Source organism: Mesoplodon bidens (assembly GCF_964165515.1).
Source record: "Mesoplodon bidens genome assembly, chromosome: 4".
Classification (NCBI taxonomy): Eukaryota; Metazoa; Chordata; class Mammalia; order Artiodactyla; family Ziphiidae; genus Mesoplodon; species Mesoplodon bidens.
This window is the reverse complement of record NC_138160.1, coordinates 153,285,734-153,311,538: the sequence shown is the minus strand read 5'-3', so window position 1 is coordinate 153,311,538 and position 25,805 is coordinate 153,285,734. Positions and strand designations below refer to the sequence as shown.

At 46.0% G+C, this 25,805-nt stretch overlaps 1 protein-coding gene across 6 annotated transcripts in view; it reads right to left on the bottom strand.

Annotated features, from left to right (window-relative positions):
- NSD1 (nuclear receptor binding SET domain protein 1) overlaps positions 1-21,024 on the bottom strand; it is a 126,795-nt gene extending 105,771 nt beyond the window's left edge. The window contains exons 1-3 of one of the 6 annotated variants that reach the window (XM_081230767.1): positions 20,006-20,195; positions 18,762-18,875; positions 17,932-18,021 (exon numbers count right to left, since the gene is read on the bottom strand). In XM_081230767.1, the coding sequence (XP_081086893.1) occupies positions 17,932-18,021; positions 18,762-18,791 (120 nt within the window). In that variant the 5' untranslated portion in view covers positions 18,792-18,875; positions 20,006-20,195. Of the gene's footprint in view, positions 1-17,931; positions 18,876-19,727; positions 19,924-20,005; positions 20,198-20,320; positions 20,382-20,552; positions 20,757-20,800 lie in introns of those variants that run through there. The other 5 variants (XM_081230764.1, XM_081230766.1, XM_081230765.1 and 2 more) reach the window with 5 other exon arrangements.
- Between the last annotated feature and the right edge of the window lie 4,781 nt (positions 21,025-25,805).

The following is a 25,805-nucleotide window of genomic DNA, read 5'->3' as shown; positions in this document are numbered from 1 at the left end:
AAGGGAGGTGGGGATAAATTAGGCGTTTGGAATTAAAATACATACACTACTACATATAAAATAGATAACCAACAAGCACAGGGAACTATCTTGTAATAATCTATATAATGGAAAAGAATCTAAAAAAAGAATACATGTATAACTGAATCACTTTGCTGTGCATCTGAAACACATTATAAATCAACTATATTTCAATAAAAATTTAAAAAATAAAAATAAAAAGATACTAGCATATGCAAAGAAAAAAAATTCCTCTCTCCTACTCTCATCACCACCCTCCCAGCCCCTTTTATGTCCCAGTTAACTTAGGATTCCCAGTCTCCACATCACTTTCTTAGGGAAGACTCCCTGAGCACCAAACTAGATCAAGTCTCCCCAGGATGCATGCTACAAGTTCCCTACACTTCTCCTCTTCCTCTCCCCCACCCCCGTGGTGCGGCTTGAGGGATCTTAGCTCCCCAACCAGGAATGGAACCAGGGCCCCTGGGAGTGAAAATTTGGAGTCCTAACCACTGGAGCATCAGGGAATTCCCTACTTCTCTTCTTCCTAATCCTCAGTTTAACTGCTGTTACATAAGTATTGTGGAATATCTTGTTAATTGTTTGTCTTCCCCACAGGACTCGAAGCTCCATGAGGGTCACTGTATTCCCAGTGCTTAAAATACTGTCTGGCACATTGTTAATGCTCAATATTTGTTGAAAAATGAACGAATAAATGAAAGAGCAAAAAAATTATGAGATACTGTAAAAGTTTTTATCTTCCACTTCAGTCCTTGCAACATAAAGCAACTTTAAGTCGTAATTATATGTAGGTGGGAAAACAGAGCATGCAATGCAAAGGGAAAGTCTGAATGCACAAAGGTGCAAAGCATCTGCTGAAGTGTCACACACATTTAAAAACCATAGCCAGGGTGCACTTTCTCCTCCAGTTGCCAGTAGTCTACTAGGAATATTCCAGAAATTTAACTAATCTCCCTCAGTCGTGTATGGTTTGACTCCCACAAAGAAATAGGAATAACAAAATACAAAGAGAAGTTGAGAAAAGAAAGCCACAGCATCTGCTAAGAGGCTCCTGATATGAAGGGAATATGAAGGGAACAGAAAACAAGTTTCACACTTTATGCACATTTCTTAGATTCTCAAAGCTAAACCTGTTGGATATATGGAAATTGTGTATCCAAAGTTTCTGGTGAACAAATAGGCTCAAACACCAATTTGCATGATGAAGGAAGAGCCCAAAGGTCTTAGGTCTACTAAGTCAAGTAAGTATGTTGAGCTAACAGGTAACATTAATAACTTGAAAACCCAACGTTTGTGGGCCAATATTTGAATTTTTAAAGAAAAATCTTGAAATTTAAAAAATTAGGACCAAGTTGAATCTCAGGTTTACAGGAAAAAAACATTTCTGAGAACCTTCAACCATGTGCCAAGCCTTTTTACATATAATATAAACGGAATTACAAAAAATGCTAATAGGTGGGTATTACCTCCATTTACTACTGAGAAACCCAAAACAAAATTTCCAATGTGACACCGTTAATTGCCAAGCTCAATTCTGACTGATCCCCAAAGTTTGGGTACCCACCACCTTGCTCTATGCAAAAAGTTGGGCCTGGGCTCTGGACTAAGTTCTGGAGTTAAAGAATCCTGAGCTCATCACCAGAGGATTTTTTGCAAAATAAACATTTTAAAAAAATTTTAAGTTGTTATAAGCTCTTCCAAGACAACCCTTTTAGACTTATACTGTACTAATCAGGAAAAGTAATGACAAAACCTATTTTAAACATTTCAGGTAAATGCAGACAGTGTTCTGGATTTGCAATAATAAAAACTAAAAGAATAATTTAGTTTTTAACACTTCAATTTCAAAACACTGAGTTTGAAGACACTGAAATGAAGAAAAAGCAGAATTTTCTAATTTGAATGTTCACGTCGCAAATAAGCTTTACTGTAAAATGCAGACAGGATCTATCACTTGCCATTCCGGAGATTAATTTTTTAAAACTTTACCCTGCCTATTATGTTAAATGACATACAAAATATCCTTTTCCATGTGGTTTAAATGATATACTACACATTATTGTCAAAGCTTTAAGATTATTTGCACTTCTAAGAATTACCCCTGAGTAAGACTTTTTAAATGCTATTACTTTCTATAACATATATGCATTCAAATGATCTTTCTACTCACCACAGAAAACTAATCTTCATCTTTTGTGACCATATAGTGGATGACACAGCCCAAAAACAAAATCAATAAAATAATAAATATGTACAAGCTATACACTGATGAGTTAAAAACCAGATAACCATTTTGGCTATTGGTGCCTTGAATGTATAATAATTTCCTACAACTGACTCAGTCTCTGGCAAGTCCCTACTTATTTTAATTTATATCTCTGAAGTATAAATCTAGCTTTCCTCTCTGCAGGAGGATCAAGATGAGAAATGACCTAGATATTTCTCTAACAATACTCATTCTTTCCTCCTAAAAATATTTGTTGCTTACCTACTTATGAGAAACTGTAGTAGGACTCAAGGATACAAAATAAAGACAACACAATCCCAAGCTTGAAGTTGTAAGTTTACTCGGGGATACAGGACAGAACAATAATCAAAACGTATTATGAAAAATGCTGTAACAGTGTTATGGGAACACAGAAGTTTTTATCCACGTTTCTGAAAACCAAGGAAAAGTATTAAGAGAGTAAGAAGAAATGCTAACCAAATGACAATATGAATATCAGACTACCTATAAACATCCTTCCGATTAACCAGAAAAGTTGTATTTGTAGTCAATTTAACTAATGAATTACTGTTTTCATTCATTAAGACTTAAAATATGAGATGTGCTTATGAACAAAATAATATTTTGACATACACACCAGAACTTGTAAAAAAGTATTGTCCTTACAAGACCATTTAATAACTCTTAGGATAATATACACAGTAGAGCAATAAACTTTTTCTGTTAAGAGCCAAACAGTAAATATTTCATAGTCTTTTTCCCAACTACCCAACTCCCCCATCATAGCACATTAAGTAGCCATAGACAACACATAAAAGAGCTACATTCCGGGCTTCCCTGGTGGCGCAGTGGTTGAGAGCCCGCCTGCTGATGCAGGGGACACGAGTTCGTGCCCCGGTCCAGGAAGATCCCACATGCCGCGGAGCACCTGGGCCCATGAGCCATGGCCGCTGAGCCTGTGCGTCCGGAGCCAGTGCTCCGCAATGGGAGAGGCCACAACAGTGAGAGGCCCGCGTACCAAAAAAAAAAAGAAAGAGCTACATTCCAACAGACCTTCATACATGGTCACTGAAATTTGAATTTCATATTAGTTTAACATGTTATAAAGTATCTTCCTTTTGATTTTGTCTCATCCATTCAAAAACATAAAAACTATTCTTGGCTCATGGGCTGTTACATACACAGGTGGTGGCCAGATTTATCTGCAGTTTGTCAAAAACTACCACTAACAAGTGAATTCTACATATTACATGATAAAAACCTTTCATGTTAATTCCAAACCACATGTAGAACCTAAACTGCGATCTATTAGTTTAACTTCTTCACCAGATTCAATCCTTACTTGATTTTCCCTAATAAAAACAAGGTCTGAAGACTATTACAAAAAATAAACTCCAAAAATATTTTGAGGAAAGGTTCTAACAGTCAAACGTGTCTCAAGCGATATCAGAAGAAATGAGGGAAAAGGGAACTTCAAGGGCCAGTACCTCCACAAAAATAGCAGATGAACAAGGGAAAAACTATCACAAACAGCTACACAAAAAACTATGAGAACTGGGGAGACTACTAAAAAGGTCTGGAACAACCAAGCAAATGCTTTATCAAGAAAAGGGCAAAGAGGGGCTTCCCTGGTGGTGCAGTAGTTAAGAATCCACCTGCCAATGCAGGGGACATGGGTTTGAGCCCTGGTCCGGGAAGATCCCACATGCCACAGAGCAACTAAGCCTGTGCGCCACAACTACTGAGGTGCTCTAGAGCCCGTGAGCCACAACTACTGAGCTCACGTGCCGCAACTACTGAAGCCCATGCGCCTAGAGCCCGTGCTCTGCAACAAGAGAAGCCACCACAATGAGAAGCCCGTGCACTACAACAAAGAGTAGCCCCTGCTCACCACAACTAGAGAAAGCCCGCGTGCAGCAACAAAGACCCAACGCAGCCAAAAATAAATAAATAAATAAATTTATTTTTAAAAAAGAAAGAAAGAAAAGGGCAAGGATAGCTAGCTAGTGGGAAGCAGCCACATAGCACAGGGAGATCATCTCGGTGCTTTGTGACCACGTAGAGGGGTGGGATAGGGAGGATGGGAGGGAGACGCAAGAGGGAGGAGATATGGGGATATATGTACATGTATAGTTGATTCACTTTGTTATAAAGCAGAAACTAACACACCATTGTAAAGCAATTATACCCCAATAAAGATGTTAAAAAAAAAAGAAAAGGGCAAGGCTGCTGGCTTTGTAAACTCGGAGCCTGTGGGACACCAAGTAGACAACGGGTGCCCCCAAGGCTGGGACAGGTCTGGCCTTAGCAGCTGTGGGTTGTGTGGGAGTGTGCACACGGAGGCTGGGCCGGGGTCCGGGCTGCTTCCATAGCTCACATGGCGCGACTACTCCAGTCCTGGTACCTGACTTCACTGGATCTGAGTTGGTGGATCTGCGCTGGTGGCTTTGTAAACACAGCTCCTCAGAGTCACCAGGGCCTATTGCCAGCATTCCTAAGGTTGAGCCGGGAACGAGGACAATGCCAACAACAGTGTACTTTGTGAGCCCACACAATGGGTTTCAGGTGACACCACAGAGCACGCTCCCTGGTGGACAGCTCCAGCGGAGGAATACTCAGTGGCTCCTCTCCCAGTGGAAGCGCTCCAATCCTGCCGACCTCACACAGCAGCTTAGAAACGGATCTGGGACCTTCTACTCCAAAAACTAAGGAGCAGATTCTGCCCCTAACAGGGCTGTGACAACCACAGAGCAAAGAGGAGGCCCCGCTCAACTTCCAGTGTGGGCTCTGGTCACCACAACACCAGTTACACCCCCTATCAAGGGGATATCGGCCAGTATACACTGAGGAAAGAGGTGGCAGGCATCCATACTAAAAACAGCCCTCGCACCAAAACACACTAAACCCATGCAGGCTACACAGGGACACTCCCACATAAAAATACCCCTCTAAGACCACAGCAGAAGATAACTGTTTTCCTAAACTCATAGAGTAAGAGAAATATAAGTAAAATGGAGAAGCAAAAGAACCACTACCAGTTAAAAGATCAAGAGCATTCTCCTGAAAGAACGAACAATGAAACAAATCTCTTCAGTCTAATAGACACCGAGTTCAAAAGAGAGGTAATGAGGGCTTCCCTGGTGGTGCAGTGGTTGAGAGTCCGCCTGCCGATGCAGGGGACACGGGTTTGTGCCTGGGTCCGGGAAGATCCCACATGCCGCGGGGCGGCTAGGCCCGTGAGCCATGGCAACCTCAAGAAGGAAACATATCCAGGTACAAGAAACACAGAGGGTCCCAAACAAGATGAACCCAAACAAATCTATACCAAGACATATTATAATTAAAATGACAGGGACTTCCCTGGTGGTGCAGTGGTTAAGAATCCGCCTGCCAGGGTTTCCCTGGTGGCGCAGTGGTTAAGAATCCACCTGCCAATGCAGGGGACATGGGTTCAAAGCCCTGGTCCGGGAAGATCCCACATGCCGTGGAGCAACTAAGGCCGTGCACCCCAACTACTGAGCCTGCGCTCTAGAGCCCGCGAGCCACAACTACTGAGTCCACGTGCCACAACTACTGAAGCCCGCACACCTAGAGCCCGTGCTCCACAACAAGAGAAGCCACCTCAATGAGAAGTCCATGCGCGGCAATGAAGAGTAGCCCCCGCTCGCCACAACTAGAGAAAGCCCGCACGCAGCAACGAAGACCCAACACAGCCAACAATAAATTAATTAATTAATTAAGTAAGTAATTAAAAAAAAAAAGATTCCGCACACGACAATAAAGATCTCACGTGCCACACCTAAGACTCGGTGTAGCGAAATAAATAAAAAAATCTTAAAAAAAAAAGGATAGACATATAAATCGACAGAACTAAGAGTCCAGAGATAAATCTATATCTGTTTTCAACAAGGGTGCCAAGACCATTCAATAGAGAAATAACAGTCTTTTCAACAAATGGTGCTGGGACAACTGGGTACCCACATGCAAAAGATGTTTGGCCCCTACCTCACAAAAATTCAAAATGCATCAAAGACCTAAGTGTAAGAGGTAAGAACATAACTTTTAGGAGAAAACATAAGAGTAAATCTTCTTCATCTTGAATTAGGCAATGGATTCTTAGATATGACACCACAAGGCAAAGAAAAAAAATAGATATATTGGACTTCATCAAGATTAAAAACCTTTGGAATGTCCCTGGCAGTCCAGTGGACTCTGTGCTTTCACTGCTGAGGGCCAGGGTTCGATCCCTGAACAGGGAACTAGGATCCCACAAGCTGCACGGCATGGCCAAATACAAAAACATTTAAAAAACAAGAAAACAAAACAAATTTTGTGCTTCAAGGATACCATCAAGAAAATGAAAGGGGCTTCCCTGGTGGCGCAGTGGTTCAGAGTCCGCCTGCCGATGCAGGGGACACGGGTTCATGCCCCGGTCCGGGAAGATCCCACATGCCGCGGAGCGGCTGGGCCCGTGAGCCATGGCCGCTGAGCCTGTGTGTCCGGAGCCTGTGCTCCACAATGGGAGAGGCCACAACAGTGAGAGGCCCGCGTACCGCAAAAAAAAAAAAAAAAGAAAATGAAAAAACCCACAGAATGGAAGAAAATATTTGCAAATCATATCTGATAAGGGACTTAATCCAGAATATATAAGGAACTACAACTCAACAATAAAAAAGCCCAATTTTTAAAAAATGTGCAAAGGATTTACAACACAGACTCCAAAGTAGCTATACAAATGTCCAAAAAGTACATAAATGGATGCTCAACATCATCAGGGAAATATAAATCAAAACCACAATGAGATAACATGTAACACTCACCAGGATGGCTTAAAAAAAAAAAAAAAAAAAGCAAGTGTTGGCAAGAATATGAAGAAATCACAACTGTAAAATGGTGTAGCCACTGTGCAAAAACAGTCTGGCTGTTCCTCAAAATGTTAAACAGCCCCGTGGGGTTGGGACTCCACACTTTCACTGCTGAGGGCACAGACTCAATCCCTGGGTGAGAAACTAAGATCCCACAAGCTGCATGATGCACCCCCAAAAAAAGAGAAATCCCCACTGAATCCAGAAGAGGTATTTGTACACCTATCTTCATATCAGCATTATTCACAATAGCCAAAAGGTGGCCATCGACTGATAAATGGATAAAGAAAATGTGGTATACAGCAGAATATCTTTAAAAAGGAAGAAAATTCTGACACGGGCTACAACATGGGTGAACTCTTGAGGACATTACATTAAGTAAAATAAGGCAATCAAAAAAAGATAAATACTGTATAATTCTACATGAGGTGTTCAGAGCAGTCAGATTCAGAGACAGAAAGCAGAATGGTGGTCACCGGGGGCTGGGAGGAAGGGGAAGTGGCAAGTTGTTCAGTTGGTAAGTTTTCTATGATGGAAAGAGTTCTGGAGAATGGTTGCACGAAATGTGATCACACTTCATGTTATTTAACTGTACACATCAAAAGAGTTAGGATGGAGAGTTCCCTGGTGGCCTAGTGGTTAGGATGCCGGACTTTCACGGCCATGGCCCTGGGTTCAATCACTGGTCAGGGATCTGAGATCCCACAAGCCACATGGCACGGCCAAAAAACACAAAAGTTAGAATGGTAAATTTTATGCTATGTATATTTTATCAAAATTAAAAATAGGACTTCCCTGGTGGCACTGTGGTTAAGAATCCACCTGCCGATGCAGGGGACGCAGGTTCGTGCCCTGGTCCGGGAGGATCCCACATGCCGCGGAGCGGCTGGGCCCGGCTGGGCCCGTGAGCCATGGCCGCTGAGCCTGCACGTCCGGAGCCTGTGCTCCGCAACGGGAGAGGCCATAACAGTGAGAGGCCCGCGTACCGCAAAAAAAAAAAAAGTTAATGGGGCTTCCCTGGTGGTCCAGTGGGTAAGATTCCATGCGCCCAATGCAAGGGGCCCAGGTTCAACCCCTGGTCAGGGAACTAGATCCCACATGCATGCCACAACTAAGAGTTCAAATGCCGCAAGTAAGAGTCCTCATGCCACAATTAAAGTTCCTGCATGCCACAACTAAGACCCGGCACAGCCATAAATAAATAAATAAATAATAAGTAAATAAATAAATAAGTTTTTTAAAGTGTCACTACTTTGTATACTGAAGCTTTCTCCTTTAATTAAAGCTACTTATTTCTTATTGGGTGGGCGTGGTAACCAGTTGCCCTAGATGGCCCCCAGTGATCCACACTTCAGGGTATTCCCCTCCCACATTGTATCTCCTTGGATCTCCTTGCTAGGTCTCTCCTCTCTTGGACAACTCACTCTGGGGGAAGCCAGCTACATACTGTGAGCAGCCCTATGGAGAGGCGCACATAGCAAGGAACCGAGGCCTCCCTCAGCCAACAGCGATATGAGTGAGCCATACTGGACAAGGATCCTACAGCCTTCAGATGAGTGCAGCAGTGATGGACATCTTGCTTGTAATCTCGTGAGAGACTGAGCCAGAACCATCCAGCTAAGCCACCCCCTGATTCCTAACCCTGTGTGAGAGAAATGTTTATTATTTTAGACTGCTCAGTTTGAGGGTAATTTGTTAGGCAGAAGAGATAACTAATACAGGATTTCCCTGGTGGTCCAGTGGTTAAGACTCCGCACTCCCAATGCAGGGGGCCTGGGTTCGATCCCTGGTCAGGGAACTAGATCTCACATGCCGCAACTAAGAGCCTGCATGCCGCAACTAGAAAAGATCCTGGTGCCGCAACTAAGACCCAGCTCCGCCAAATAAATAAATATTTTTTTTAAAAAGATAACTAATACAAAGGGAAACATTCCTTCCACAGCTATAAGAATTTGTTTTCAAAAAGAAAATTAAAGACTCTATAAAAATTATCATCAGCATAGTGCTGGATATTAAAATAAAATCCCTATTAGATCAATTTAAGGCTGTAGCAGACAGAATTTCTTCAAATTTTTACAAGTGTGTAAAGTTGGTTTATCGAACATATAGAAGCTTCGAATCAATAAAAGAAACTACTCCAAACAGATCTGGATACATGAAAAATGAAACTTCGACTCTACAACTATAGAAAATTAACTAAAATGAAAAGCAGATTGAGAAGAAATATTTATGTCTGTAAGATAAAAGGATAATAGCTATAAAACACTACAATCCAGACAGATAAGTCAGCAAAGGATATGGACAGCAAAGGCCACAGGAGAAATACAAACAAGAAACAAAGAAATCATTTTCAACAATAAAGTTGTATTAATTAAATCAAACTTGCAGAAGTATGCACCTATTTAATGAAGTAAAAAACTTAAAACATCAATGCTATCAAAGTTGGAATGCTGTCAAAGGGAGGAAAATGCTGTACTCGTATATCCACTATTTAGAACTGTGTGAAATGGTACACTCCTTTTGGAAAGCCATACAGAAGTAGGTACATCTGAGACAAAAAATTTAACCCATTGCCCTGATAATTCCCCTACCAGCAGTTTATCCTTAGGAAATAATTCCACAGACATTACTATGAAATTAATAAGGTACCTACCAAGACTTTACTTAAAACTCTAATATCTGCTCCACCAAAGAACTAATTTCAGTGGTTTAATTACCTGCACTATAACATTTCTGCCTCAAAGCTCTACTATGTTTAAAAAAAAAAAAAAAAAAAAAAGGAAGCACTTCAAATGTAGAACTGTATTACCTCTCAACAACTGCTCTGCAATTCTTTACAGATCATGGCATGGTGGAAGTGTTTTTTCTTCATATGCTGATTAGATTCAATACATTGTCCATTGAACCAACTGAAATGTTAAAAAAAATGCCTCTGGATATAAAATTCCAATAACAATTAGCATGGCATTGATGTCTATTATTTTTACTGGGTATAGATAAAACTTGAACATCGCCGACTTTCACCAGGGATCCCCAACAGCTCCAATTACAGTATCAAGAGAAATTAGAGATGCCAAGAGGAATATACCCTCAGTAATTTACAAAGAAAGACTACCTTCAGATTCTGCCTGGTATATGAGGGGATATCATATAATCAGTAATTATTTTTAATTTAATCTAATGTGTAAATATAATTGTTCATCCTCCAAAATGGATTTTATCCTTCCAGCAATCTTTAACACAGTACTACGGTATTGATATTTTATGTAAGGTCACTGGACATGTGAAAAGAACTTTAGAGGCCTTAATAAAGTAATTTCACCTAATAACAGTAACAAACACTAAAATCTGTCCCAATTTATTAAGGGGAAACCACAAGTTTATATGATTTTATTGTTTCTTTAATAAGTAATCTAAAAGTAGAAACAATACTTAAAAAGTATGACTTGTATACAGGCATTATAAACAATGTAGATCATCTAGAATACATAAAGAACTCTCAAAACTCAACAATTAAAATCAAACAATCCGGGCTTCCCTGGTGGCGCAGTGGTTGAGAGTCCGCCTGCCAATGCCGGGGACATGGGTTCGTGCCCCGGTCTGGGAAGATCCCGCATGCCGCAGAGCGGCTGGGCCCGTGAGCCATGGCCGCTGAGCCTGCGCGTCCAGAGCCTGTGCTCCGCAACGGGAGAGGCCACAACAGTGAGAGGCCCGCGTACCGCAAAAAAACAAACAAACAAACAAAAAGAATCAAACAATCCAAATAGAAAATGGGCGAAAGACATGAATATATTTCACCAGAGAGGATATACAGATGGGAAATAAACACACAAAAAGACGTTCAACATCATTAGCTATCAGGGAAATGCAAATAAGAACCATAATGAGGGCTTCCCTGGTGGCACAGTGGTTAAGAATCTGCCTGTCAATGCAGGGGACACGGGTTCGAGCCCTGGTCCGGGAAGATCCCACATGCCGCAGAGCAGTTAAGCCTGTGCACCACAACTACTGAGCCTGCGCTCTAGAGCCCACAAGCCACAACTACTGAAGCCCGCATGCCTAGAGCCTGTGTTCCGCAATAAGAGAAGCCCCCGCTCACTGCAACTAAAGAAAGCCTGTGTGCAGCAATGAAGACACAACACAGCCAAAAAAGAAAGTAAGTAAAATAAATAAATTAAAAACAAAAACCATAATGAGGTATCATTACATAACTATCAAAATGGTTGAAACAAAAATAGTGAAAACACTAAATCATGGTGAGGAGGAAAAGAAACTGGATCACTCATACACTACTGGTGAGAATGTAAATAGTACAGTTACTCTGGAAATCAGCTTGGCAGTTTCTTATAAAAGTAAACATGCAGTACCATATGATTCAGCAATGGTACTCTTGGGCATTTATCCCAGAGAAATGAAAACTTATGTTCACACAAAACCTGTACATGAATGTTCACAGCACGTTTACTTCTAATAGCCAAAAGCTAGAATAAACCCAGATGTCCTTCAGCAGGTGAATGGTAAGACAAACTGTGGTAGATATGTATCACGGAATACTACTTAGTAATAAAAAAGTATAAAATATTGATATACTCAATAACTTGGATGACTCTCCAGGGAATCTTAAGTGAAAAAAACCCGATCCCAAAAGGCTATATATACTGCATGATTCCATTTACAGACATTTTTGAAATGACAAAATTTTAGAAACAAAGGACAGGTTAGTAGTTGGCAAAAGATGGAGGAGGAACTGCCAGGAAGAAGATGGGTGTGATATAAAAGGGCCACAGAAGATATCCTTGTGGCATTGAAACCGTTCAACATCTTGAGTGTGGTAGTGCACATACAAACCCATGCAGGCGATAAAAATGCAGAGAACTTAACATAGTAAATACACACAAACAAGTACAAGTAAAACCAGGGACATCTGGAATATGTCCTTATAGAACTATAGAATTTTCTTAAAAAAAAATATATAAAGGGCTTCCCTGGTGGTGCAGTGGCTGAGAGTCCGCCTGCCGATGCAGGGGACACGGGTTCGTGCCCCGGTCTGGGAAGATCCCACATGCCGCGGAGCGGCTGGGCTTGTGAGCCGTGGTCGCTGGGCCTGCGTGTCCGGAGCCTGGGCTCCGCAACGGGAGAGGCCACAGCAGTGAGAGGCCCACGTACCGCAAAAAAAAAAAAAAAAAAGGAGTCGTGGTCAAAATGCTGCACATCTAGTAGGATAAGTATGGAGCTGTCATTTGTGACTCTGAACAGAACAGTTTCAAGAGTACAGAAGCCAATTCACAGAGCTTAAGGAGACGTAAACAAAGTAGACAACTTTTTCAAGAAATTCACCAGTAAAGAGAGAGGCCACAACAGTGAGAGTAAAGAGGAAAGATAATCGGAGAGGTTACAGGATAAAGGAAGATTCCTTTAGAATAGGAAGATGTCATTCTGTTTTTAGGCAGAAAAAGTGATGCAGTGAAGGTTGAGAATAAAGATCCCAGAGGGAAAGAGGAAAGAGTAATGAATAAAAACCAGGGCCTCCAGCAAGGACAGAGTCAGATAAAGAGCAGAAACTGAGACGTGTGGAGACAGAAAAGGAAGGAGTAGAGAATTGCTGGGATGATGAGAAGGGAAGAGGAGAAAGCCCCTGAGGAATCATTTTTGTCTCAGGCACCAACAAGACAAGACCATCGTCTGCACTTATCTCTTTCCTTCATTCCTCCAATCCAGGCTCCAATTTTGCCTCCAATCCAGGCAACCCTAAAAGGGCTGCCAATTTTCCCTCCTCTGAAATAATCTTTTGGACTTACCCCCTTTCTTTCTACTACTGACTCTGATCAATTCTAATTTTTAATTACTACTGCAGTGACTCCTACATCCTAACATTGCCTCTACTCTCTCCTAGCCAAAGTCTTCCGAACACAGATTTCATCAAATCACTTCTCAGCTGAAATTGCTCACTGGATCCCTGTTCCTATCACATCAATACCAAATGCCACAGTCTGGATTTCTAGGCCTTATTACCTGAGGACACCCATCCTACCCAACCTTCTGAAAATACTATGTTCATTTAGTTCTCTTTATCCAAAGTACCCTTCTAAACCTAACCAAACCTAACCCAGTCAAGACCAATTCAAGTCCCACTGCTTCCTTGAAGCTCTAAGTTTCATTCATCTCTCCATTGATCTCCTTAACCACGTAAACATCCATAGCACAGAACTTAGTACAGGGTGTGGTTTGTATTTTTTCGATCTCCAAGATTGTACCGGGGGGATATTGTTACAACACCAAGATATCTTTTTTTTTTTTTTGGCCGCACCACGCAGCATGCGGGATCTTAGTTCCCCAACCAGGGATCGAGCCCATGCCCCCTACAATGGAAGTTCGGATTCTTAACCACTGGACCACCAGGGAAGTCCCAAGATATCTATTTTTAAGTGGCCAAGAAAAAGTCTCTATTCAAACATCCATCCCATGCACAGTACACTGTCTGTCACTACCTAATGAAGCACTAACTAGTATTACATTGCAAATCAATTACAAGGTAAAATTGCAAACAAATCTGGCAAAAAGATGCTGTGTTCCTTAAAGTCCTTATGTAAATAATAAAGAAGAATCACCCCAATTACAGGCAAGGAAAAGTTGATCTAGGTCAACAAGTAAACAAGTGACAACTGATAAGGATACAGGACAGGAGCTTCAAAGAGTGATATGAACATCAAAGGGTTAAGAAATGTTAGTGAATGACACAGTGGAGAGAGGATAGAACAAGACTGGCAAAATATCAGTGATTCTTTTTTATTGCAGGGGGAGGGGAGTAGCTGCACCTCGCGGGATGTGTAACTTCCCCAACCAGGGATTGAACCTGTACCCCCTGCAGCGGAAGCATGGAGTCTTAACCACTGATCCACCAGGGAAGTCCCAATATCAGTAATTCTTGAAGCTAGGTGAGGAGTACATGGAAATTCAACTATTTTCTCTTTTTTCGATATACACCTGAAATTTTCCATAATGGATATTCTTAAAATGAAAACCTCAGTAAGACTGATTAAGTCCTTAAATATTTTAAAAAATTTATCCTCCTTATGACCATAATGAGAAAATGAAGCAAAATAAAGTATGCCATCTCCTATGGTACAATTTTGCTGGACAAAATTTTTAAAAATCTATTTGATTCTTGCCTTATTATAACAAATAGTTGCCATCATAATAAAAAAAATTTTTTTTTAGTATTTATTTATTTGGCTGCACCAGGTCTTAGTTGCAGCACATGGGACCTTTGTTGCCGTGAGCGGGCTCTTAGTTGCAGCATGTGGGATCTAGTCAGGGATCAAACCCAGGCCCCCTGCATTGGGAGCACGGAGTCTTAGCCACTGGACCACCAGGGAAGTCCCATAATCAAAATTTTGATAAAGGTTTAAAACTTACTTTTAAGGACTTCCCTGGTGGCGCAGTGGTTGGGAATCCGCCTGCCAATGCAGGGGACACGGGTTTGAGCCCTGGTCCACGAAGATCCCACATGCTGCGGAGCAACTAAGCCCGTGTGCCACAACTACTGAGCCTGCACTCTAGAGCCCACGAGCCACAACTACTGAGCCCACGTGCCACAACTACTGAAGCCCACGTGCCTAGAGCCCGTGCTCTGCAACAAGAGGAGCCACCGCAATAAGAAGCCCGCACACCGCAAGAAGAGTAGCCCCCGCTCGCAGCAACTAGAGAAAGCCCGCGCGCAGCAACGAAGACCCAAGGCAGCCAAAAATAAATAAATAAATAAATAATAATATTTTAAAAAAAGAAATATAAGTGTCTTTTCAAAAATAAATAAATAAAACTTACTTTTATAATTCTTAATTTTACTTTTCAATATAAAATCCTAAATAAACCTTTTTCTCCTTATTTACTTATGAAATTTTAGTCCTCATTTTGAGTGTATTCATTTTTAGCAGTCTTCTTTAGATAAAGAGGATCACTAATATAAAATGTATGTCAGACCATCCTGGAGGCTGGCTACATCCTAAGAACTTTGAGGATCCCAAAATTCATGAATACCACCATAGCATAAATTAACTCTATTCATATTTATCTCCATAAAATATCTAAGTGAGGAAGAGTAGCAAACAAACAAGTGCTGCAATGAGCCTAGTGAGAAAACCATGAGTTACTTCAGGCCCAGGCAAGAGTGTCAGAGCCTTCAAAAGTCACTAAAGAAAACCAAGAGTACTCAGATAATTCTATGGTTTCAAGGGTTTCAGTCTTGTCTCCAATAACGTCAAGTGCCTTCAAGGTTGATGTATGTCTTCTATGACATCTGTTTTTACTACAAGGCTATGAAGACCCAATAAGATAACACAGACCAAAGCACTTAACAACATGTAAGTTATTGACTGCTTTAGCTTGGAGCTCTGGGGACCAACCTTCCTTGAACATTTTTTTCAAGTATCTACAATGTACAAAGCACTGTACATTGTATATGTACATAGGCAGAAACTAGACAGTATCAACCCAATTAAATATAAAAGCACCAGGTCAGGATTGTTAACTGTAATGACAACCATTTCACATCACTGTACACAGAAAAAACTGAAGACCGTGAAGGTAAACTGAAGAGGCTGCTCATTTATGACAGGAGGCAAAGTCTGCTGATAGCTAGTTGTACAAAACAACTGGCAATATGATGCTGAATTATGTGTCTTTCCCTAATTCCAGACAGAGGGCTTAAAACCCCAATAGCTACTCTTAATCTCGCCAGGAGAATCTCATTCTATCACAATATTACAGACAGAAAAAAAGACAAATAGCATTTGCAAAAGATTTTCTCATTTCTAGCCCTGAGCACAGGATCTAATACAGAGTAAGCACCTGCTGCATCAACCAATCAACTGTGAATAGTCTCAAAACATCAACAGTGTGTGGCTATATAGAATTATTTTTAATTACACCTTTCCCAGGCTTATTGTTCAACTACATTTGCATTTTGAGATTGACTTCACTTTAAATCCTCAGTTAAAAAATATCAAAGGCAAAAAATATATATATACACACACGTCAAAGGCGAAAATCAAAGCAATAGATTTCATCTACAACCGGAATGAAAGAATAAAGATGGGAATTCCCTGGCGGTCCAGTGGTTAGGACTTGGCGCTTTCACTGCCATGGCCCGGGTTCAGTCCCTGGTCCGGGAACTAAGCTCTCGCAAGCCACGAGCAGCAGTGGGGGGTGGGGGTGGGGGCAAAAAAAAGAATAAAGATACTTGCTTCTTCAGGTCCATAATCTTTGAGCAATTTAGATTTTCTACCTGAAAAAAGTTTTTCTACATTTATACAAGTTTGTTAACTCTCATTTTAGATGCATAACATACTTTCTATAGGCTCCAGTATTTTCAATTGTTTTTCAATTGTTTTTAATTGTTTGATAAGAAGCACATAGATTTACATTTATATTTGTATGCTTCTAGAGAAACATGTATCTCCACCTTCAGATCTAAGTTTTTTTATGTAGTTAAAAACACAAAACTATATACATGTAAAATAAATTTCAATGTGAACCCACGAAGAAGGATTTGTCTGAGCTGCCAATAGGCTGCCAATACAGCCTATCCACCCTGAAAAATACCTCGGACAATACAGACTCTAGATTACTACAAAAACAAATTTTTTACATCTGCAACTGCAAGCTAAAAAATCAAGGAGTACTAAAGCATATTTAAGATATGAATCAACAGAAACAAAAGTGACACACCCACATTCTCACTCTAACTTTAAAGAACAGAAGGGCTATACAGTAAAATGGAATGTTTAATGCACTCAACTATCATCACACACCATAAAATTTTCTGATTAAATCTTTACATAGTATTTCAGCAGTATGTTGGGAGGAAATGGGATCCTCTTTGGTGACATTACAGGTGACCATGACAATGTGTCTGGACAGAAACAAAATCAGAATCAAATATTTAAAGCTGAAAGGAATCTTTTAACAATCAAGTTAAAACAATCAGATTTTAAAGGTGATTCAACTGAGGCTAAGAGAAGTCAACTGATCATTTAGCTAACTAGGAAGAGTCAAAAAATTCTGCGTAAGATCAAACTTTTAAAAAAACTTTATCATTTACCACAATCTAACAATAGTATGTAGCATTAATGAGTAACTCAAATTACATTTTTTTTTCCACTTCTATACACATACACCCATACCACACATTTATATACACTTCAAAATTTAAAACTCGGAAAGGTTTTAATGGTGGTAGTTACCTGAAGCATAGGATGCTGTACAACAGGTAGTTCAGGAAAATCAGCCCAATTTAAATTCTGACTGATGTCCAAGAAGGCCTTCTCATCTTAGCTACTCTGAATGTTTACCCCAAATGCACTTCAACCTGCAGCAAAAGTCACCCCATCAACTAAAAATATAAGCCATGCCTTATGCAGAAACAGGACTCCAGGTAATTAACTGGTTCACCTGTACTCATGATACCAGCAAGCCAAAGCCAAGCTCACTTAAAAAAGAAAAAGCTAAACAAATGTATACCACCATCTTGAACATTTAAATCTGAACTCAATCAAATGCCCTTAAAGTTTAACTCTTAGCCAGTCCTCAATGGAGAGTTAACTGGGAAAAATCAAAAAAGAACCAAACTCATATAATAGAAGATTTTTTAAATCAAAGTAAAATTTCCCCAAAGAGCTTATCATTAGCAATAGGCTTTCATCTGTGAACTGATAAACAACAAAAAACCAATTAGTTATAATTGGTTTTTATAGTTTCCCTTTAAGTTGCCTGTATATATACATTTATGTATATATTTAAGTTGTACCAAAAACTGCTTACAAATGGCAATTCCTGTGAAGTAGATGATGATGAAGTTCCAGGTAATTCTAGCATGTTTCCTAATGTACTGGTACTGGAGTCTGGATCATCCTGAAAAGATAAATTTATTGAGTTTAATTGCTCTTCTATGGTAATGGTTGTATCTCCTAGTGAAAGGGGGGCTGGGAGAAGGGCTGCTTTTTCATTGCTGCCGTCCACTTCATTTCTTTGCTTATTTTTCTGTGTTTCAGTTTGAGGAGCTAATGGCAAGAATGGCGATTTGACTGCACCGTGTCTACTGTCTGGTGTGCTGTCTTGTTCATTTCCCATGGCCACGTCTACACCATTCTCTGATTTAGGCTCATAATTGCAGGTGGCATTGGTCTGAGTTTCCTCAAAGATCTCCTCTATACTCTCATCCTCTGTGACTGGCTGTTCTGGGTCCATTTCAGAATCTACATCTGCATCGTCCACACAAGTAAAATTCTCAAAGTGCAGAAAGCCATTCTTGATAGTCTTTGTTACTTTTACCTGGAGTTCAGGGGAGTTATTACAAGAGGGTTCCTGTTTCATAGCAAGTGCTGTTGGACCACCAGGACTCAAGGAAGTGCAAACAATTGGCGACTGAGCTCTTGAATCACTTTTTTCAGGGTCTTGAAAGGATTCTGATCCATCAGCAGACCCATTTAAATACTCTACATTGATCATGGAGGCCAAATCCTGTAGTCTCCGCAGTGGAATGTAACAAGATGGAGAATCTTGTCCATAAGCATTTTGGGATGTTCCACTGGCAGTCGATAACTGCATAGTACACCCATTAAGTGGCTCAGAAAAATTGGATTGACCATTACCGAAAGGGCTGTCCTTGTCTTCAGGGGCATCTAAATTCACTGGATTGGAAAAGGGCAGCAGACAATTTCTTCTAGGTAGTTCACAGGTCTGATCCATCCTGGGCCAGCATCAACCTGGAATCCAAAAACACAGCAATTAATCTGAGTTAATAGGCCATTTGACTCTTATCTTCAAAATGGCAGCCACTTCTCGAGGCCTAGTGGCCTCGAAGCCTAGTTCTTCTACTGCACTTCCATGGGCGGAAAAAGTTCCCCAGCTGACGATGGAAAAATGGCCTCGGAGAGACTCCGCAAACTCCATCTTCCCGGAGATAGGCAGATCTTGCCACATGGAAACAGCCGTCCCTTTTTTCTGCACTGCAGACTGGTGGACAGTTGGGCTGATCTAAAATTAAAATCCCTTTGGCAGTAGAAATTTCCAAATCTCAAACAGCAATAGTCCTTCCATTCCCCCGCTGGGGGTCCTGTGGCCGGATCTCCCGAAGGGAGGGGGCTGTAGGGTTCGAGGGGGGCTCCGGGACGCTGCACAAAAAGGTTATCCCCCCCATCCTTTCTGGCTCGCTCGGGCGCAGCGGTCACAATAGCGCTGCACCCTGCGCCCCAGCCGGCGCCGGAGCCTTTCCAGCGGCCGTGCTCTGGCCGCAGGCGAGTCGGCCGAAGCGGGTGAACCCCGAAGCTCGCCTTTCTGACTGCAGGCCTGCTCGGTCCACGGCTGCAGGGCCCAGAGGCTGGAACGCGGCAGGGGGAGAAACGGAGGCAGCCAGTGAAGCCGAGTCAGGGCAGCAGCAGCTGCTACAGCTTGACAAACATGGCTGCTGCCGACGCCGCCGCCGCCTGCCCGGGCCGCGCTCCTTCCCGCAGCGCCGGCAGCACCTCCTGGCCGAGCCGATCTCACTCATCAATATTCAGCACCAAGCAAAGTTTGCTGCAGGAGGGCAGCCGGCCCCGTGCCCCCCAGCCGGCTACCTGAAGGGAGGCGGAGGCCGAGGTGCGCGCGGGAGGCCGGCGGGGCACTGGCCGCGCGGGGAGGAAGTTCGCGGCGTCCCGGCCGGCTAGGCCTGAGCCCGGCTGGTAGTGATGGAGGGGGAGGGGGCCTGCGGCTGCAACGCCGCCGGCCACCAACCCTGTGCCGCGCCCGGCCCTCCCCCGCGCCCCTCACCTCACGGCCACCACCATCTTCCCCGCCCGGCCGCCTCCCCCCTCCGCTCGCGCCTGCCCGCCGCCCACCCCAGCGCACTAGTTACCGTGCCCCGCGCCCCCTCCCGGGCCGGCTGGGGGGAGGGGGTGACCCTCATTACACTGGGGCGCGAGCGGAGCGGTGGGGAAAGCGCGGAGCCGCTCGCCGCACCCCCCTCCCCCCGCGTCTCTCTTCAGGGTAGAAGGCAGCGAATGCGACCTGCCCCGGCCTATTCCGCCGCCGCCTCCTCCTCCTCACACCCCCACCGCGCGCGCCCCCGCGGCGGCGCGAGCGACCGAGCGCCTCGCGCCGGCCCGCGTGCGGCTGGGGCCCCGAGTGCGCGCGCACCCCTTCCCCCACGGCGCGCGCTCCTTTGCCTCACTCTTCGGGGTTCAGGGCGGGTGAAGTCGGGCTCGCGAGCGCGCCGCCCAATCAGCGGAGCCGCCGCTGCCGCCCCCTCCCCTCCCCCTGCGCGCCAGCTCGCGGCCCGGGCCTACGGGCCGGCCCGGCTGCCCGGGCGGGGCCTGAGGCGGGCTCCCCAGGGGCCTCGCGCGCCTCCTCGGAGTGTCGGGGCCTGCGGGCGTCGTGGGTGGCACTCCGATCCCCTCACCTACCTCAGGGAGCTGCGCCGGCCCCGGGCTGCACACGGTTCCAGCACCCTACCGGTCTCGAGCCCCAGCCCCGGCGGCACCTGGCCGGGCTGAGGCCTGTCCGACCGCCCCGCCAGCCCCGCTCGGGCCCGCGTCAGTCCCGGCCTCCATCTTAGGTTACAGCCCTGGTTCCCCATCCACTGGGCACCTGCCCTCAGCCCGCTCCGCTCGGCCCGAGGCCAAGGCAACCCCCCTCCTACCGCGGGGCTCACCTGGGGGCTGGGGCTGGGGTCTTCGAGGCCTCAAACCCCGAGCAGGCGCGGCCGCAGGTGAACCCCCTGCCCGGCCGCACCCCAAGCCCACACCACCACCACTACAGACCAAGCTGAGCAGGAAACAAAATGGAGGCAGCAGCTCGGGTCTGCCTCCCCGAGCCAAGCCTGTACAGCCCCAGGGCTCCCTCCTGCCGCAGGCCCGACGCCCGCGAGGCAGGGGGCTGGCTCGTCCAGGCACCAAAGGCAGCCACCCTAGAGCAGCGCAGACAGGCCGGGGACTCGGCCCTGCGGTCCCCACAGCCCCTCACCCACCACCCCTTCCCTTCCCCCTCCCCCCCATTCCTCTCCCTCCCCCTGCCCGGCCGTGCGGGGTGAGCGGCTCCCGGGAGCTGGGTCGGGTCGGGTTACCGGCCCGGGCACTGCCCGCCCAGCCGTGGCCTCGGCAGGGGGGATGAGGCCGGGCGACCCCCGCGCTGAGCCCACCCCCCCCCGCACCCGAGCCGGGCAGCAGTCTGACAGCGCGCCCGCACCTCGGCCTGCCGCGGTGCGGCCCCCGCCCAGTGAGATCGAGTCCCCAGCCCGGGCACCGCGGGGACGAAGCTCCCTCACTACCCCCGGGCCCAGGGGTCCTCGCAGCCTCGGGCGGGGCGAGGGGAGTGCTGGGGGAGGGGTCCACTAATCAATCCCTGCACCGCCTCCCGCGCCTAGTCCGGGTCTGGGCCTGGCACTGGGACTTGGGCCGGGGGCGCGGGCGGGCGACAGTAGGTGAGTGCGCGCGGGGCAGTGGACGCGAGCTGGGGGCCCGGAGGGGTCGCGCTTCGCACCGCGGACGCTGCAGTTCTCTGCACCCAGGCAGATGGCCCTCTCGTGCCACCTCCACCCGGCGCAGGCCGCCTTCTCAGCAGCCCTGCTCCCCGGGGAGCGCGCGCCTCACCCCTGCGGGCTGGGCATCGGGACCCCGGCGGAACAGCGCTGGGAGGGCGGACCGCCGGGCTGGCCCCGCTAAGCCTGCTGGGCTAATCCCTGGCCTGGGGCGTTCTGCTCTCGGGCGCCTGGCACCTCGAGGCCTGCACCCAGTGCCCGGGGCCCCGCAGCACCGGCCTAGCGCGGCTGCAGCGCGTCCAATCACAAAAGACAACGTGAAGGCAAGCGGGGGAACCCAAACAACCTGACCCCGCGACGCCAACCCCCCCCCAGGCCCTTCCCCTAATCCGATCCAACTCCGAACCCCGCCCCGGGCTTGCTCCCCGACAAAAAGCTCACCTCGGGACCTATCTGGTCCCTAGAGTGCTAAGCTCATCCTCGCTGTTCAGAGAAAACCACAATCGACCGCCATAAAAATTCCGCCTCCTCCAGAAAGCCTTCTGTGATTAGAGTTAACTCCATCTCAAAGCTGAGGGCGCCGCCCTCGAGAGCCACGTGACTACCATTCCTCCCAGGGCTTAGTAAATGTGCATAATTATTGCCCCAGTGGAGTGTTTACCCGCCATCCTTCTATCTGTTAACCGTGAGCCCACCTGGGAGAAAGGCCACTTTTGGCGTTGCTCTGCGCGGTATTGGCTTTGGCGCGGAGCTCCCTAGATTTCATCCTTCAGCCTTCTCCAACCTTCACCCCAAAACTGGCCCCAGTTGGCTTGGAGCTCAGGATACCCTTAGCCTCCTGTCCTCCAAGGCCCACAAACCAGCCAAGGAGATACACAACAGGTCCTTACCACACCTAAGTGCTGGGATGCAGTCCCTGCCAAGAGAGCAGCAGGCTGTCTCGAAGGAAGGTGCCCCCTGGAACCAGAGTGTCGAGGGGAGCACTGTGACCTCAGAGGGCCTCCTTCTGTTGAAGAGAATGAGGCACCCTGACTGTTCCCAGGTGCGAAATCAGGTTGGCAGTGTTCTGTGTGCTAGGACCAGCCAGAGAAGAGCTGGGTCTACACCCCAGGGTACTGCCTACAGGGACCTGCCCTTTGTTCTACTAAGGAGTGACTCCTGCTAATCCCTTCTAGGCAGTTCAGTGGGGGAGCTCTGACTGGTTCCTTCTTCACACCTAATAACTTGAGCCAATCATTTCTGACTGACAGTTACCCCCTGCCAGTTTGCCCCAATTCATTAAGGTTACTCTCAACCCTTTACTTTCCCACGACTATCCTGAGGGCCTGTGAGCTGCCACTGTATGGCCTTGAGCCAGTCTATTAACAGCCCCAGGCCTCAGTTTCCTCACCTGTGGCTTCCAATGCACAGGGTGGCTGTGAGGATCCTGCAAGGTGAAAGTAAGTGTTAGGGGCCTATACAGACTAAGCACTTGATGAATGCTGAAATGTGTTTCACCGCTTCATTCAGTAACCATTTCCTGCATTCCAGGCAGTATTGCTGGGTGCTGGGTAAACAAAGGATGAGATGCCTGCCTTAGGAAGCCCCAGGCCTTAGGAAGAAACAGTTAAATAAAGGTGCTAAGGTGTGAAGAGGGGCCGGGATAGTGGTTCCCCCCAGGGCTGACCTCTGCACATGCCTGCCCTATAGGAACCCCGCTCTCCAACCTCCCAGACCCCACGGAATAGGAGTAGGGGCTAAAGGGGGACAGGCAGCTGGGGATGAACAGCTTACCGATGGTCTCGGGAAAAAGACTGGAATCCCAGAGAAAATCTCTTGGACTTTCCTGGAATGACTCAAGTGTCCCTTCCTGCCTCCTAGAGTGGAATACGGCTGCAGAGGTCTCATTCACAGCAGTCCCCACTGGAGCCTCCCCATCCAGCAGGCACTGGCCAAGCACCTCATGTGTGCCAGATCTGGGCTGAGGGAACCCACAGGACCCAATATTCTCACAAGGACACTGGCTTCTGAAGTGGGGGAAGAAGGGATAGGGCTGGCTGTGGCCAGCCCTCCTTGTCTCAGCACAGGGAACTTTTCTGGGCCTGTGCCTCCCATCCTTAAGACAGAGATTAGCGTCAAAAACTACTCTCTGAGTCTATGCTGTGTACTGGACACCATGCTGGGCACTTGACACACATGAGTTCCTTTAACCCTTTAGCAGCCCTGTGAAGAAATGAGGTCCAAAAGATTAAGCCCTTCTGCAAGGTCTCAGAGTCCTGTCACCTGGTGTGATCAGCCTCACATCCCTTGCTCTTAGCCAGCACACCTTCCAGATACTGTCTGTGGGAAGGCCCAGCACAGTGTCTTGCCCACAGGTGCTCAGGAATTTGGGTGGCAGGCAAAGTGAGATTACCTTAGCCTCAGTTTCTTCATCTGTAAATTACTGTTACTCCTAACCTGCTGAAAGAGATACCTGTCGAGACATTCCACCAGTGTACTTCTTTTTTCTTACAACTGCCCCCCTTTCATTCATTAATTCAGCAGATAGTTATTGAGCTCCCCCTCAGAGCCTTGTGGGAAAGGCAGAGAAGAAGTAACTAGGTAGAGAGCTGAGTACTGAGAGAGAAGCCAGAGGTGCTGGGGGAGCTGGGGTGGCCTCAGGGACAGTCAGGGAAGGTCTTCCACAGAAGTGACATCCAGAGGGAGTCCAGAAGGACTCACAGGAAGAGTTTGGAAAGGAGGGGATGAGCTAGAGATTCCAGCAGAAGAGCCCAGAGAAATACCGGGCTTTGGAGGAATTGACCACAGTTCAGTGTGACCAGAGGGTACTGCATGGCAGGAGCAGTAGAGGTGATGAGTGCAATAAGAGGCCTCAGATGAAGATGGGGAAAGCCACAAGGGCCTGACAGTGGAGGGCTTTCTTGGTCAAGTTAAAGAATTCAGGCTTTATCTGGAAGGCAGCAGGGAGCCATGGAAGGTTAAGAAGCAGGTTAAGAATCTCATTTGTGCAGTTGAAAGCTCACTCTGCCAGCAGTGTCCAGAAGAAGTTGATACCTCCTCTAGAAACACAAGGGCCTTGCCTTGGGATATGCTAGGACTGTTAGGTTACAATAACAGTGTGGCTTCTCTTCTGTGCCAGCTACTCTGTAAGACACTCTCTCATTTAATCCTGAGATGGGCACTCTTGTTAGCCCCATATTCCAGATAGGAAGCGTGACCTATTCAAAGTCAACTCCCAACCCCAACTCCCAGTGCAAGCTCTTCATCCTCACTGGACAGGAGCAGCATCTGCTTTCTGATGAAACAGCCAGGTTTGGAGGCCTTTGGTGATTAGTCCCAAACTAATCTGGTGAACACCCTGTGATGGGTCCAAGAATTGTTTTCTTTCTCTCTCACCGAGTGGTTTCCCCAGAACTGGATCAGGAACTTAAGATCGAGGAAGGTTTGGCCACATTTGAAGCCATGCAGCCCTCCAGTAGTTTCCTTCCTACCCAAAATGCCAGGTTTCTGTCAGCTAATCTGACCCTGTAGCCCCAGCCCTAGCCCCCACCCCAGGGACTCAAATTTTCACCTTCAACCGTTCTGTCTCTCAAACATTCTTTTTTGAAAGCCCTGTGTGTAGTGGCCACTAATCCCTGCCCTCCTGCCCTCATCACTTCCCCGGCTGCCCAGTATACTCACTGTGCCAGGACAGCCCACATCCCATCCAGCCTGCACTCATGCTGGTCACTCTGCCTTTTCCCCTGTCATGCAAACTCCTACTCATCCTTCAGGGCCCAGTTTAGAAGATTCCTTCTCCTGGCAGTCTCCCCTTATTCCACCCTTACAGGCAGTCATTTTTTCCTGAATGATCCCCTGCAGTAACTATTGGCTTTACATTTCTGGTCCCAGCCAGTTGGTGAGCCCCTTATACAAGACAGAGCGCATATGCTTCTCTAACCTCCAGTGACCAAGCCCAGGAGTGTGAGGATCAGAGTAAGTGCTGGGGAAACATTTCCTAATGCTTCATCTACCCCCTCCCCTCTTCTCTAAGTCTGTGTCTCCAAAAGACAAAAGAATTATAGCTCAAATTGTGGACTAAATGATTGTGCAAAACCATCCCTAAAAGGATTCAGGGATGTTTGGGGAACACACAAGTCTCTGTGCCAGACAACACTTTCAGAAAGTGTAAGAGAGCCTATAGGATCTGGAGTTAGATAGA